Source organism: Dipodomys ordii, unplaced genomic scaffold (assembly GCF_000151885.1).
Source record: "Dipodomys ordii isolate 6190 unplaced genomic scaffold, Dord_2.0 Scaffold44, whole genome shotgun sequence".
Classification (NCBI taxonomy): domain Eukaryota; kingdom Metazoa; phylum Chordata; class Mammalia; order Rodentia; family Heteromyidae; genus Dipodomys; species Dipodomys ordii.
In genome coordinates, this window is record NW_012267260.1 from 1,248,400 (window position 1) to 1,264,604 (window position 16,205).

Sequence of the window (16,205 nt, forward strand, 5' to 3'; positions counted from 1 at the left end):
GGGGACCTGTGATGTCAGGGGGACCTGTGATGTCAGGGGGAACCTGTGATGTCAGCCAGGGATCTGTGATGTCAGCTGAGGACCTGTGATGTCAGCCAGGGACCTGTGATGTCAGGGGGACCTGTGATGTCAGCTGAGGACCTGTGATGTCAGCCAGGGATCTGTGATGTCAGCTGAGGACCTGTGATGTCAGGGGGACCTGTGATGTCAGCTAGGGACCTGTGATGTCAGGGGGGACCTGTGATGTCAGCTAGGGACCTGTGATGTCAGGGGGGACCTGTGATGTCAGCTGAGGACCTGTGATGTCAGGGGGGACCTGTGATGTCAGCTGAGGACCTGTGATGTCAGCTGAGGACCTGTGATGTCAGCCAGGGATCTGTGATGTCAGGGGGGACCTGTGATGTCAGCTGAGGACCTGTGATATCAGGGAAGACCTGTGATGTCAGGGAAGACCTGTGATGTCAGGCAGGGATTCAAGCTGTCCGGCAGCGGTGGCAGGGATCTTCTCTGTCAGGTGGGGAGACTGAGAAGAATCAGGTGAAGTCTCGGCAGAATCCAGTTTTTAGAGTAGAACTTTCCAGGAGCTGATCTTTTTTTTTTTTTTGACTGTCCATGAAACTTCTCTATTTGTGATTTACTCAGCAAGTTAACAATTAAACAAAGCATGTAATATTAAGTTTAGTTCAAACATCAAAGGTCTGATCCATTTTAAAAGGCACTGTCTTTATCATTTAATAAATTCATTTGGCATTAGAATAAAAGACTAGATATGTTCACATATTTTGTACAGTATTTATACAGAAATGACAAATCTTACTTCTTTTGCAATCATTAGTATTTTGGGAACCTCTTAGAGAAAATGAAAATGTAAAGATAATTCGATCTGCCTCCCAGAAAACATTCAAGCGCACACCTATTTTGCAAAATATAAAGAGAAAAAAAGAAAATTTCAAATTCAAAGTTACCAGCTAATTAGTGATTAACTGATCTAACCTGTTCATTGTATAGATGGGTTAAAAAGCACATTTATACTTTGAACAGAAAATAATAAACCAGCCTGCTCTGAGCTTAACAGCAGTTACTAGGGAGAAAGATAGGGAAATCAGGAGAAAACAGCCAAGGACGACTGTGGGGGGCATTGCATGTGAACAATGAGCTATGTATGCGAATACATAGGCCTGGATAAGAAAAGTTTTTAAAGATCACAAATTACCATCCATAGAACCAAATTTCAAAGATCAATGTGAAACTCAAAAGTTAAGCTGCACTTGCAAAAAATCTAGATGCCATATTTATATCCTTTTAATGGATAGTTCTATATATTATGTTTCTCTGTATCTGAAAAGATAATTTGATATATATAGCTATATATGCAGTCTAAAGTAATTTGAGCTGTTAATTTTTTAAATGGTTATACACTTTCAAAATTTACACTACAAAATTGTGTTTATATTTATTCTTGAATTATATATTTCTAACCTTTTCAGGATATGAGGACCAGATTTTCACAGCTGAATGGCCTTTATGCATGGTCTTAACTAGTTATTTCTATAGAGAAGACAAAATCTACATAATCCCTTAATAAAACATTTGTTCATCTGCTCACTTTGCCATCATACTGTGATCCATCATTAGAGTTGAAAGAAACATAGTACAGTATGGAAAGGATGGAGTAGGGCAAGGCATTGTTTTTTAGAAAAATATACTTATATAATGGGTCTTGGAAAGCACACAGACCATATGCTTTTATTTAATGTGAAGGCACAATTTTGACATAATTAAAAGCAAATGCATTTTCATCCTTTATGATGTAATTTTCAGTACCAACTCATAAAAATATATATTTGCAAACGTCACTGAAAATGCTTTCAGATTGTCAATTCAAAAATTGATTTAAAAAGTCAAACTCTATTGGTAGAAAATCAATAACACATTATTGCATGTCCATGTAATATTACTGTTGGACAATCTGTTCATCAGTGGTCACTGGGTTTTCTTCATTTGTTGAAGAGTCCCGATGGGCCATTACCTGATAGTTGCTACCTTTCCAGAACTTTTTCATTTCCTTACGTCTCCAAGCAACAATGGAGGCAGTAATGAGTGTGCAAGGTACCAAGTAGAGGAGGGCAGGCCGCCCCCTGTTCATCAGCACCAGAACAACAAACGTAAGTATCATGCCAATGGCATAGGCAACTGTGCATGAAATATAGTATACAGAAGAACCAGTCTGAACATCAAATCTTCTGCAGTGTGCAACCAACAGACCAGGTACAATAATGTCTCCAAAACCCAATAATGAAACAGGCAAGAGGCACACATTCATTACTGAGAAATAGATCAGCTTTGGTACCCTGATAACTACTGGTAACTTTTCTGTGTTTCCAAAAGGTCCAGCTGCAAGTTCAACCATAATACTCTCACCATTCTTTGTGATGAATGGTGTTATGAAAACAAAAAAAACATCATAGAGGAGGAGAAGGCCTAGAAGTATCACACATGACTTGAAGTTGGGTAACTTCAGTGTTTTAATTAAATTGAGGCAGAAAGCAATGCCCAAGATATCCTGTAATATCCAAGCCCACCTATCCTCATTTCTAAACACAGCCCAAACAACAGCTACAGCTATGCATAGTCCAGAGAGAAAAATAAGTCTCACTTCAATGCTTTTGCCACGACACGTAATCGTGCATTGTCCACATGGTATCTTATGAATTAGTGCAGCAAGACAGTTGTACAGACTCATTGCTGATGCTATGCAGAATATTGCTATTATAACATAAACCAACCACTTATAGAAGAAATACAGTAAGACCATCATAACACAGCAGATGACCACAAATACTACAACTGTAAGAGGACTGAAAGTTACATATTCTTCCTTCTTTTTCCTCATTTCTCTTTCCTCGGTGCTTGTTATTGTCTTTAAGTTTTCTAATTCAATAAGTCCACTCCAGTATCCTCCTAATGCCTCAGTGAACACAGAAATTACAAAAATAACCACCATTGTATAGTCAAAGTCAGGCTGTGGTGGTAAGTACATTTTTACAGTAATGTTACTTCCAAAAGTCTGTTTCATGTCTTTAAAGTCTTTTTGGCTTATAAATGCAATTGGTATTTTCACATCTTGAAATTCAGATCTATTCCCTGAGGGACGAAAGAGAACACTGTTATTGGCAACCAACAATGCATCAGCACCCCCTTTCTGTGCAATTCTGGCTTTTTCCAGAAAATGGCAGGGTCCCCACTGTACCACAACTGCTTTATTGTTCATGCCATGGAGAGGAAGATCAGAAAGCTTGCATAGTGGTGTGCCAGTAAGATCCATCAGACTTCTGGAAGTTGCATTTTCTAGGGTAGTTGGAAGCACTGTCCAAAGAGGATGATATAGCATGCAGTAGTCCTTGGAGGGTAAAGGGGTGCCGCTTCCAGATGCACGCAGAACTGCTTCCTGAGCAGCAACGGCAGCAGGAAGCCCCACAGCAGGGCGGCCGGGCACCGGGGCGGGCGCCGCGGCACGGCTGGGCTCGGCGGGGAGGCTCGGGGACCGGCTGGGTAAGCTGAGGCCCGGACAGCGAGGCCGAGAGAGTGAGGCCGGGCCGCCGCGGCAGCGCTGACTTCCTCCCAGGAGCTGATCTTCAAGGACAGCTCCGGAGGACGGAGGGCCAGCGGGCTCTGGGGGTGCGGGAGGTCTCAGCGCAGGGTGCCCTGTCCCTTTGGGGCCTTTGGGCTCGGCCAGTCTGGCTTCTGTGAAGCAATGACTGGGACTGGAGAAGAGCAGGGGAGACGACAGAAGACTGCGCAGTGTCGTGGGGGGCGGGGGAGGAGTTGGTGAGAGCGCCGTGCGCTCCGGTGCTGAGTGCCTGCTGTGTACCGCGTGCCTCTTGTTCCGGTTGTTTCCGAGCCTGCTGGGCGAGTTGTCTGGACCCAGCTCAGGATGGGACTGCAGGTCCTTGGTAGCTTGGGCCTGTGGTGCCCGACTACTGAGCCAAGGCTGTAGGCGCGCTCGATCCGATTGACCGTCTGAACACAGCTCTTTCAAAACAACAGCTGGCATTGAAGGGGTCCTCCTATTTGTTAGGTTTGGTCTAAAAATAGTTGGATCGATTGTTCCTATCTATAGTCCTATCTATAGGTATTCTTTTTCTTTTTCTTTCTTTTTTTTTGTGTCAGTTGTGGGGCCTGAACTCTGGGCCTGGGCGCTGTCCCCAAGCTCTTCAGCTCAAGGCCAGCGCTCTCCTCTTGAGCCACAGCGCCACTTCTCATTATCTGGTGGTTTATTGGAGATGAGAGTCTCACGGACTTTCCTGCCCGGGCTGGCTTTGAACCATCCTCAGATCTCAGCTTCCTGGGTAGCTCGGATTACAGGTGTGAGCCACCGGCGCCTGGCTCTTTTTCTTTTTCTTTTTTGAAGTACTGGGATTTAAACTCAGAGCCTAAAGCTCATTAGACAACTACTGTACAATGTTATTCCTATGTTTAGATGAAAAAATTGTAGGCTCACGAAAGTTGTGACTTAGGGCTTGCAAGCCACCTAGCTAGAAAGAGATGGATTGGAGCTCCTGCCTCTGGTGTTGGAGTCTTACTCTTCTCGCCGCGTCTTCCCGGAATTCCCGGTGCATCCTCACTACGTGCACCTCCAACCTAATGATGAGGAGAGGAAGAATTTACACAACCTGCGAGAAGCTCTGCTTCCCCTGCATTCCCGCCTCTTCTGCTTTGGGCGCTGATTGCTTTCAGGTGACCACAGCATTCTTTCTGGAGGAAATTGCCAGATGAGTTGCTGAGAGTTCAAGATGCTCCCCCCTGTTTTGTTTCCCTGCCCTGCGGGAGGTGGCGGGGGCGGGGGAGGTGGAGAGGGGGTTTGGCAGCGGGTCTCCTGACTGTCATACCGCATCAGCGTTGCTGGCTCCCTGGATGGACCCGAGGCAGGTGAGGGACTGACCATCTGTGTGTGGCTCTGTGCCGTGGGGTGACCCAGCTGTCCGCTCTGACTGAGGGAAGCACGGGGGATTTTCACAATCACATGATGGCCTGAATTCCTCTCCGAACTGGCGGCTGGTTCCTCTGTTAGGACAGAGCCGGCCGTGGCTCCAGGAACAGCACCAGCCAGGAAGAATGTGGAAGCAGGCCGAGTCTCTCTCCATCTTCTGTGGCAGCTTGCCTTTGCATCCAGACATTTCTCAGGCCCAGGTCAGGTGGCCTCACCCAGCCAAAGTGCAGGTGTGAATTTTTTCACCCACAGAAAGCTCACTGAACAATGAAAATCTCTAAAGGAAAAAGGAAACCTTCCATACTGGAGTGCTGGGGAGCGTGTGCGGGCTGCGTGCACGTGTGTGTGTGTGTGTGCACACACATGTGTGCATTTGTGATCCTCCAGCCCAGAGTGGCCTTCTTATTTTTTGAGGCTGGGGACTGTGTCTGCATTCAGAGACCTCACGATGTTAGTCTTAATGGCTGCAGATTTAGTCTTAGGGAAGAGAAAACCAGGTATTCATTCTGTTGGGGGCAGTTTCTGCTTCCTGTCCTGAGCGTGCTTTCTGTAGGGCAAGGCTCGGGGAGGCTCAGCTCCCCTAACCCAAACCCAGCTACTTAGTGTAGCCCCGCTGGGAGGGGAGGCTTCCTCCCATCCCACTCAGAAGCGTTGACAGCCTTGTTCCTGGCATGGAATTGCAGGGTGTCACACGGCATCTGGACTGTTTGCATTCACACACACACACACACACACACACGCACGCACGCCACAGCCCTGCTTTGCTCAGGGTGTCACACAGTGTCTGGACTGTTTGCATTGATACACACATGCACGTACGCGCATGCACACACACACACACACACACAGCCTGCTTTGCTTGGAATGGCACTGGGGCTGTGGGTGGGTGGCCAAAGATTCAAACTTTGTTTCCATGCAATAACAAACGTCATTTGTTTGTTTGTTTTTAATGAAAAGGCTATTCTTCCACTTAATTTGAGCAGTAGCTATTTGAAGTATAGCTACTAAAAGCTATTAACAAAAGTGATATTCTGCAGTCTCATCAACAAAGACAGGTAGAGAAGATAGAGGCTCAGAGGACTATAAAGATATCACCTTGTCTCATTGTTGATGGGAGACCCTGTCTTTTCTCCGCTAATCTGTCTCAGCGGTAATTCTTGGCTCTTGTAATCTTGACAATCAATGTGAAAGTAAAAAGAAAAAGTACAAGAATAGAATAGAAGACTCAGCCATGAAGCCTGGGAAGGAAAGATGTAGAAACTGTGGATTTTATTCTTTGAGCACTGTTATGCAGCATGTGGCAGGCATATTAGCTCACATACAACAGCTGTCTACGACATTTATGTGATTACCTACGCATGTATATATGTATGGATGAGCCTACCCATGCACAGGTGTGAACAGACAGCTCCACCTGATAGCTCACACTTGCCAAATGCTTCCTGTAGGCCGGCGCTACCTGAGCTTTCTTTTTTTTTTTTTTTTATCAGTCATGAGGCTTGAACTCTGGGCCTGGGTGCTGTCCCTCAGCTCTTCAGCTCAAGGCCAGTGCTCTACCACTTGAGCTACAGCGCCACTTCCGGTTTTCTGGTGGTTTATTGGAGATAGGAGTCTCATGGTCTCTTCTGCCTGGGCTGGCTTTGAACTGCGATCCTCAGATCTTAGCCTCCTGAGTAGCTAGGATGACAGGCGTGAGCCACCAGCGCCTGGCTACCTGAGCTTTCTTGAGTCGTCTTTTCTGCCATCACACCCCAATGCATTAGGTGCAGTTATTTCCCTGTTTCTCAGATGAAAAGCACCCAGGTCCAGAAGAGCCAGTTTTCCTAGGGTCACATGACTACCCAAGATTCAGTCCTTTCCGTCACACCCGCAATCACACACATGAGCAGGCATGCATGCATGCATGCAGACTTGCACACCGCAGACACTTCTCTGCAGAGGTCTCTTATTGTACCTCAGAGCCCATGTGAGTGCAGCCTTCGTCTTTCCTGCCAGTCACAGCCCCATCCTCGCTCTGAAGCACGTGGAGTCCGAGCCTCCTCCATGACACTATTTAATTAGAAGTTGGCTATCTTATCACCTTTAGATTTCAGACTCCACAGTGGAAGAAGCTATTGGATGGGTGCCTATGACATGTTTATGAACATATAATGATTGAACAGAGGAGTGTGTGACATTTCTATATGTGATAAGATACTTTGATCATACTCCTTAAGATACGTTTTTAAAATTCTTTACTAGCCCGTAGTAATTGTACAAATGATTTCTTTGTGATTTATATACAGTTAAATAATGTGCTTCCATCATGTTTTTCCAGTCTGTATTATTCTTGCCCTCCCCTGCTCTTCTTTTTCTTTTGAAAATCACCAAGCTTTACTATCATGATCATGAACACATGTACTTAGACCTATAATAATGAGGTATTATTAATTCAGAAGGCTCCTATGTGGTGTCATCTCTTCCTCAGCTTTGTCTCCTAGAAAGAGTTACACAATTATGGAACAAAAATACATTAAATATACAAGGTAGCCATCAATAACTAGCATTATAGTTCTACATACTTAGCTGTACTTATAAAATGTCCATTTAAAAGACCTTGACATAAGCAGATATTTGCCTGAACTGACTTAGTTAATGCTCAGTTTCCTAAACAATAAAAAGCGACAAGATCAACAGTACACAAGCAGTTGTACTGAACAATCCTTTTTGTAAGCCAGTCTTTTGAAGCTATAAGATGGAAGTGGTGTATGCTATCCAGGAATCTTAAACTATTTCTCTATGCAATAATAATTAAATAACTTCATTCATAGACCTGTGTATTGTAAGAGGTAAATCCAGAATGAAGCACATTATAATCATTTGTTTAAATTACCAAATTCCAGGAATCTGTTTGCTGTTCAAGTTGAAAGTGGGCATTTTTCTTTTGGCTTGAGCCTGTGTTTTTGTTGTTTCTTATTGAGATAATCATCTTTCAAGAGTAACAATAACTTTTCTTCACTAAACACAATAAACTTTCCTGAAAACATTAACAGGCACATACATTCCTTCTTTTAAACAGTATTTAGTTCATCTCCTCATTCGTCACACAGGCATGATGTACTTGGATCTTTTCACCCCATGACGCCCTTTCTCTGGCCCTTCCCCGCACTGCCTCCCAGTCCGCCTTTTACAGCCATTGAGCCTCTATTTTAATCAAAGCTGTATGCGTTTTCTCAGACCATTACGCTGTGCCTTCTGTAGCAGAGTGGGTTCCAGTCTTGGTGCTTGCATTCCCGCGTTCTGTGGGGCTATTTGCAGAGATGTGTTTGTGTTTCTCTTAGGTAAATTATTTAAAAGGTCCTTCCCCTGGAGGGACTGTTTGTAGATAGTCAAACGTAAACTAGTCTTGCTGTCTCCAGTTCTAAGATTGTGTTTTTCCGTTTTATTTTCCGTACAGTGTGTGTGCTCTGTGGCCCAGGCTGGTCTCAAACTCAGGGGTCTCCGGCTCAAGCCCTTGAGTTCTGTGTTAGGCGTTTCCACCACCAGGCCTGGCTATTTGTACCTTTTTACTATGATGAGACTAAGGTAGACTTGTAGCGAGAGAGGCGGGGAGGGAGGGGGGGAGAGAGAGAACTTGGAAGGACTTTTACAATTTTAGAAGAGTTTGTTATTGTGATATTTAATATAGTTTCCCCTACTGTAGAGTTAAAAGTTGGTGTGTTGCTTTTGACTTCTCCAGAGCTTCCCGGATGACCCCCTGTTGGCAGAGGGCGGGGCCGTGCGGGTTTGTACAGGGGTGTGGAGGGACTGCTTTGCAGCTATGAGCACTTCCCTGGACCGCTGGCCCCTCACACCTCTGGGCTCTGCTCCAGTGGGGGCCTGAGGGCTGTCCTGTCCACGTCCCCACCAGCATGCAATAAGCAGTTACTGCTCAGTCCCCTTCCAAAGATGTGGCGTGATGTATGAGACGGCCGTGGGAGGGCGGCGTGTTTTTATGCTGAGAAGGGCCTGGCGGTTAGGTCAGGAGATGAAGCTCTCAGCGATGCAGTCCAGCGGCTGCTCAGGCCACCATAGAAGACACTGCATGCTGAGCTGGGGTCTGCCACGCCTAGCAGGTGTTGCTTTTGTTTTTGTTTACGTTCAGTGTAAATCCAAAGGCAGCTCAGAGACACTCATAAACAAAGAGACCAAAGGTGAACAAGGCTGTGATCCAGGCCTGCTTTCTCTCCTCCCCTCCCCCCGTGGACGGACTAGCTCTCTCCTGTCCTCCTTGTCATCCACTGTGCAGAGCGATGATGTCGGATGAGGGGCTAGAGGCGCTGACATGGGAATTGCAGTCCCCGCCTGGGCGGTGGGTCAGAAGTCCACGCAGGTCTCAGCCAGGCTGGGGGGGGGAGCCGTTCCTGCTTCCCCTCCCATGAACCTCCGTAAGCGCTCCGCTCCGTGGTGACCTTAGGCCCCCACCCCAACCGTGGAAATCACTGATCAACTCGCGGTTGTAATTACTCCACACATCCATGCTCACTCCACACATTTCTTTTTGATCACTTTATATATTTTCTTAGGCTTTCAAAATTATAAGAAGCCAGGTGCCGGTGGCTCACGCCTGTTATCCTAGCTACTCAGGAGGCTGAGATCCGAGGATTGCGGTTCAAAGCCAGCCCGGGCAGGAAAGACCGTGGGACTCCTATCTCCAATAAACCACTAGAAAACCTGAAGTGGTGCTGTGGCTCAAGTGGTAGAGTGCTAGCCTTGAGCTGAAGAGCTGAGGGACAGCGCCCAGGCCCAGAGTTCAAGCCCCATGACCAAAAAAAAAAAAATTATAAGAAATAAAATTAGGTGTATTCATGATTTTAATCATCACATAGAGATAACCGCTGCTTTCTTATATACTGGCAATTATCTGACTCTCTCTCTATCTGTCTCTTTTTTCTGTTACTCTCTCTTTTTTTCTGTCTCTAGCCCCCTTTCAATCTCCCTCTCTCTCACACACTTCTTTTAAGGAGTCATTCTTTATAATTAAAAAAATCTTTGTCATATGTAGAGTACCATTTATGCTTTTTATTTATTTATTTATTGTAGTTCTTAGGCTTGAACTCAGGGCCTGAGTGCTGTCCCTGAGCTTCTTTGTGCTCAAGGCTAGCATTCTACCACTTGAGCCACAGTGCCACTTCTGAATTGTTTATTGGAGATAAGAGTCTCATGAACTTTCCTGCCTGGGCTGACTTTGAACTGTGATCCTCATATCTCAGCTTCCTGAGTAGCTAGGATGACAGGCGTGAGCTACTGGTGCCTGGCTTAGATTACCATGTTTAATCGCTGCAGAATGCCTATTAGGGATATACTATAACTTAATTAATTAATCTCCTATTGGTGGGCATGGTTTGGTTTATCTGGAGTCAGATCTCAAGCAATAAGGAGAGAGGCTGGGTCCAGGGGCTTTTTGGTCATGGGGGCCCCCTTTTTTATCTTCCCTTCCAGGTATCAGACATTGGGTTGGAGAGCATTGCTTTTCCTTGGGGTTGGAGAACATTTGGTTTCCCTCAAACAAAGCAGAATAGTGTTCTCATAGTGTCCCTCCTGACCCCAGGCTAGTAACATGGCTTAGAAAATCATTTCAAACCCATGGAAGAACGTAGAGCTCCACAGGGTCCATAACTCCAAACATCTGTGGCAAAAGCTCTCTGTCTGCGGCGTTAAAATGGGCCTCATTTTGTGTCTTTACTGGGTATTTTAAGGAAGTGATCATGATCGTTCTTTGCAATAGTCAAAATTCTCCAGCCAAGTTACGGCTTGTAAACATACGTGACTTCCTTGTGCCCGAGATTGTGTGTATGCGCGCATGTGTGCACATGCACACGGGTGTTTGTGTGTGTCTGTGTGTGGTTATGTGTCTTCCTATGACACATTGCCAAAAGGGGCTTCTGCCTGTCCGCCCTGCCCTTCCTGTCTGTGTGCCAGCGAGGAGACCGGAGCAGAGACTGCCCGTTAGCACCCTGGGGCCCGGGGCCGGCTCTGCTCCCATCTGGCTACATGTGATGAACAGCGCATATGTCACGGCACAAATCACATTTTGTTGTTCAGTCAGCTGAGACTCTGGCCATTAAAGAAATTTGCTCTGTGAAAATCAATAACCAATGGTTTCTTTGGAAAGGAGTTGTTCTTATTCCTTACGCTTGTCCTTAAAGGCAAACGGTCCAATTTCCATTCCCACTAGAGTGCAGCCTCAGGAAACCCAGGCACTTCAGAACAGGCGGGAGGCTTCTTGGAGGAAGATGGAGGATGGGCTGGCACAGAAGTCCCTCCCTCCTTCAGGGGCTGGTGCTGGCTCTGAACTTGGGCTGGGCTCTTGTCTCTTGGCCTTTTTTGCTCAAGACTGGTGCACTACCACTTAAGCCACACCTTCACTTCTTGCTTTTTGCTGGTTAACTAGAGATCCGAGTCTAAGATTTTCCTGCTCAGGCTGGCTTTGAACCTTGATCCTCAGATCTCAACTTCCTGAGTAGCTAGGCTTACAGGATGAGCGGCTGGTTCTCAGCCCAGCTCCCTTTCCACCACCAGCCAACAGTGACCCCTCAGAGGACTCAAGGTGAATTTCGAGAAGAGCCCAGGGTGCACCCTGGCCACTGGCGGGAGGGAAAGCTGTGCACAGCTCTGTGCAGCCATGACGGACGTGAAAGATCCGTTCTGCTCCCACGCCTGCCCCGTGTGTCACTGGGAACGTGACAAGGCAAACTCTAAAGGATGATGACGTTTCTTGTAGCAGGAGACCTTGGGGGGAGGAAGTCCTACACATCTCGCTTTGTGGGCAAGGCTGCTTGGCTGTTTATTTATTTACAGCTACATGCACCTCACAAGTCCTCAGCACCCTGGTTTCAAACCCTCCGGACCTGGTGGCTCTAATTCCTCAGACATGGCAGTGAAGAAGAAAGGAACAACATCTTTCTCTCTCGCTCACACACACACCCTAAACACAGAGGACGTAACCCCTGAGCTAACCTCCTGGAAAGTACTCTGGTAAAAGCAGCTCCTTTGAGCTTTACGGAGCCTGGGCCAGGAGTCTGCTTTCTGTCAGCATTCACCATCTCCTTTACATTACTGGGCGAGAAGTTTAAATCATCTCAGGACCTCTGAGCTGAGCTCAGATGTTTGTTTACCAGCCCTACCTCTGGCTTCTGAAGGCAGCCTTTGTGTTTTTCCAGCCTTAAGAAAAGGCTCTTCTGAGAATCAGCCCTTCCCCCTCTGTACGCCTTTCTGGGAACCTGCTTCAGTCTCATGAGGAGAATTAAATAAAGCGAGCACGGGTTGGAAACGGGCCCAAGGCAGGCTCCCGGCCGAGGTGGCTTGCCACGGGAAGGAACCGGCCGGCATCCTGCGTTTGTGCTTTGTTTTTGAAAGTTGGACTTGGTTGCTTTAATGAATTAACCAGCAGTCTGGTCACCAGCGTTCTCCCTGGCCTGGTGGGGGAGCCACAGGCTGCGGATTGGTGAGGAGGCTGGTGATGCTGCCTTCATTGTTGGGCTGGTCCTCGGTGAGCTGCTGGCCAGGCTGCAGGCCACACACTTCTGTGCACAGCTCCGGGCGTTGGAGCCGCCTGGCATTGTGTCTGCGGTTGGAGACTGGGCCTCGCAGAGATGGTGAGCCTGGGCTTCAGTGTATTCTCCTTTGTGTGTGTGTCCCCAACTTTCTGACGCGGCCTCAGGGTGCCAGACGGGGGAGAGGGGGAGCTGGGGGGGTGACGGTGAGCCGGTGAGCCGTGGTGTGGGTTAATGCGTGTGTCCCTGTCATCCCCCAGAGCTCCGGGAACGCGTCCTACCGCTGCTCCATGTCCTCCTCTGCGGATTTTTCTGACGAGGAAGATTTCAGCCAGAAATCTGGCTCCGCGTCACCAGCTCCCGGAGACACCTTGCCCTGGAATTTGCCTAAACATGAGCGATCCAAAAGGAAGATTCAGGGGGGCTCCGTGCTGGACCCCGCAGAGCGGGCCGTGCTCAGGATAGCAGGTGAGTCCCTGGGGCCGGGGCGGGGGCGGGGGCGGGGGACACCCACGCCTGCTCCCTGGGGCCTGGGCTATCTGGGAGCTGCCGCAGGAGGCCAGGGCCGAGTGGATGTTTACTTGGTGCTTGCATGTACCCAGAGAGCCCTTTGCCTGCCTGCGGTGGTGAGGCTGTTGGGTTGGGCCCTCTGGTTGGATGAGCGGACGACCTAGCTAACACGCAAGGAAATGTTTGCAGATATCTGCATTAATCTTTGCTGTTTACGCCTGCGTAGGGGCGAGGCGTCATGGAAGTGTTAACCCCTAGATGCCCATTCTCTGGAGGCCGTGAGAGTACAGCCTTCATCATGCTTAATCTTCCCCTCCCCCATGCTATGCAAATCTAACTCAAGTAGACTGACGGATGTTTTGGTACCCAGGAAGACAGAGCATAGCTCAGCTACTTGGATGCCTTTGTGCGTGTGTGTGTGTGTGTGTGTGTGTGTACAGCATCTCCATCAGCCTCCTGGGTCCAGGGCAGCCTGGGTCCCCTGTGCCTCTGAGGGTGAGCAGCTTGCTTCCTGATTAATTAATGCGAGGGGGGCGCCGTGTTTGTGTTCTCTGCGACCTGGTGTTCCCTTGCACTGCCTGTGAAAGCCGAGTGAGCAGCGAGGGCTTGGTTTACCCAGGTGGAAATGGAGAGCACCAGACCTCAGCCTCCAGTCTCAGTACCAGGCCGGCCGTGCGCTCCGCGCCTGACCATTGCTTCCCACAGCGCCTCCTCTCCTCTCTCTTGGGAACGGCAGCAGGGCAGGCAAGGATGTGCGGCACCCGGCCATGGCCTTGCAAGGGCCCAGTGTGTCTTTGAGTTTGTTTCTGTGCCCGAGCCTGGAGGTCAAAGCCTCCTTTTCTACTCCTATTTCTACTCAACTTTCTGCCCCCCTTCTTTACTCCCCCTCCCTGTTTTGCTTTCCACAGCGGTGCAAAGTGGAGGCTTTTTCTTCCTCCAGTTCAGATTCCCTTCACCATGGCAGCTGAGAACCCCCCTAGGGTCCCCCCACTGCGATTTTCTGATTCTGGGAAAAACACACAGGGCCCAGACAGTCATTCTCCAGTCTGGGTTTCTGGGGCAGCAACCTTGGTGGCTTCTGCTCCTGCTGTGGATGCTGCTGGCCTCACCCAGGCAGGCAGGGGTGGGGCAGGAAGGGGAGGAGGAAGTGGGGTGAGATGGAGTGGCAGCAAGTGACAGTGACCGGCGTAGCCTTGGCTCTGTGGGTCACTCCACTCCTGCCAAAAGTGTTTAGTCACTCAGGCCGGTGTGTATCTGCTGGAGCCTCCCTTAGGCCCGGGCTCAGGGGAGAGGTGACACTGTCCGTGCCAGGCTTTGGCTCAGCAGGAAGGGAACGTAGATGGAAGGTGTGTGTGTGTGCGCGCGTGCGCGCGCGTGCACGTGCTCGTGCATGCACATGCTTGCACGCATGCTTGCACACTCAGCCTGGGGCATCAAGACTAGATGCTTGTTCTGTGAGTCTGTGGAGGGTGTTCATGTCCCCTCTGTGTGAGTGACAGTCGTGAGTGACGAAAGGATAGGTACTAGTCCATCAGAGTGAGGTGACATGAACCAGGGTGCACAGGTGGGGGAATGGAGAAACGGGGGTGCACTGTGCATGGGTGGGGAAAATAGAAGAACTGGGGTGCACTATGCACAGGTGGGGGAATGGAAGAACTGGGGTGCACTGTGCACTGGGTGGGGCAATGGAATGGAAGAACGGGGGTGCACTGTGCATGGGTGGGGAGGAACAGGAGAACGGGGGTTCTCGCTGACTGTGGGTGTCGCGAAAGCAGAGGCTGTGTGTGATTCACTGTGAACTGTCCACGGAGTTTGTATGGAAACCTCAAAGTCACCTACTTTTAAAATGACCGTTATTTTTCAAAAATAGAACAGAACAAAAACAAGAATGATATGGAAATTAGAAGTGTTGGAGATTCAGTGTTGGCTTCGTGTGTCATAAATGATACCTCTAGTGGGGTAGGCCTGGGGCTCTGGCACAGGTGTCCGTTGAACCCCTGCCGTGGCTCAGCTACATGATGGGGAAGCACTCTGTGTCAAGCTGGCCCATGGCCGCCCAGGGAGATGGCAGGAGGCCGTTCCCCAAGGGGAGCCAGGGCTGCGAATGGTTTGAAATCATGCCATTAAGACCTCTGCTTCTAATTTCTGTTCTATGATCTCCTTGAAACTCACCCCCATCTTGGAAATTTCCCCTCTGAGAGGTGGAGAGGTGGCTCGGACGTGGGGTGGGCAGCCGCGGTGTCCGTGTGTGCAGGTGGGAGCGGAATGTCTTTGTTTGGAAACCCACAGAAGGAGAGTTGTTTGTGAAAATGTCCCCTGAATCCGAAAGCCCAGCGGGTCTGTGAGAAACCTTGACGAGTGTTCCCTCCCCGAGCTCCTGCAGGAAAGCCAGGAACAGCACAGGCCTGCCTTTGAGAAGTCTGAGTTTAATGTGATGAGTGCCATGGTGGAGAATGCGGTGACTGCAGGCACATAATTCTGAAAGCACCAGCGGAGAAGCTAATAGCCTGGGGGGGGGCAGGGCCCAGAGGGAGAAGGGGCTCCTGACAGGTTTCTGCCAGGCAGTGCCACAGGAGCTGAGACTAAGAGCTTCCTGAGAGGCCACCGCCCAGGCTGGCAGGTGTTAGGATGTGGAAGGGTTGGCATGTCTCCTGCAACCTGAGGCCGTGGATTGTGCTCTGACCTGGTGGGGAGCCACCCCAAGGTTCTCGAGAAGTGTGGTGACACCAGAGTTGCAGTCCTTGGCCATGGTGTCACGCGGCTGACTGTCATCTGTGTAACAGGTGTGCGACTCAGCAGGTTATTCATGGCGTCTCACCTCACCTGTCCATCCGCATATACTCTCGGACACGTGCATGCACGCACACAGTTACACGTGTGCCTGTCTGTGGAACATGCTCGCCGTGGGGTGCCGATGGTGCTTTGGAAGTGCTCTTGCAGGGACGAGGCTGCAGCCCACGGCAGCCCAGCGGACGCAGTCTGGGCCGATCCTGAAGGAGCAGCAGTTGTGCGCTCGTGGTGGTTCTGCGTTGGCTGGCGGGGCGCGTGCATGCGCTTTACACCCTGGGCCGCGTCCCGCGCCCAGCGTCGCCCTCGGCCATTTCCACAGCAGCTCCCGCGCTCCCGCGGGCAGTGACGCTGACGTCAGAGGCTCGCGGAGGACCGGGGAGGGCGGCCTGGGGCCGCGGGGA

At 49.3% G+C, this 16,205-nt stretch overlaps 2 protein-coding genes across 2 annotated transcripts in view; one reads left to right on the forward strand and one right to left on the reverse strand.

The window, feature by feature from the left end:
- The window catches only part of Dst (dystonin), a 287,116-nt gene that overhangs the window by 17,064 nt on the left and 253,847 nt on the right, over positions 1 to 16,205 (forward strand). The window contains exon 2 of the mRNA XM_013019154.1: positions 12,765 to 12,972. Within this exon, the coding sequence (XP_012874608.1) occupies positions 12,795 to 12,972 (178 nt within the window). The 5' untranslated portion in view covers positions 12,765 to 12,794. The remainder of the gene's footprint in view (positions 1 to 12,764; positions 12,973 to 16,205) is intronic.
- On the reverse strand, positions 1,442 to 4,894 carry LOC105987700 (signal peptide peptidase-like 2A). The gene is given in 4 exon segments (XM_013019056.1): positions 1,442 to 3,462; positions 3,465 to 3,672; positions 4,584 to 4,641; positions 4,890 to 4,894. Coding segments are annotated over 4 exon segments (1,779 nt in total). The 3' UTR covers positions 1,442 to 1,954.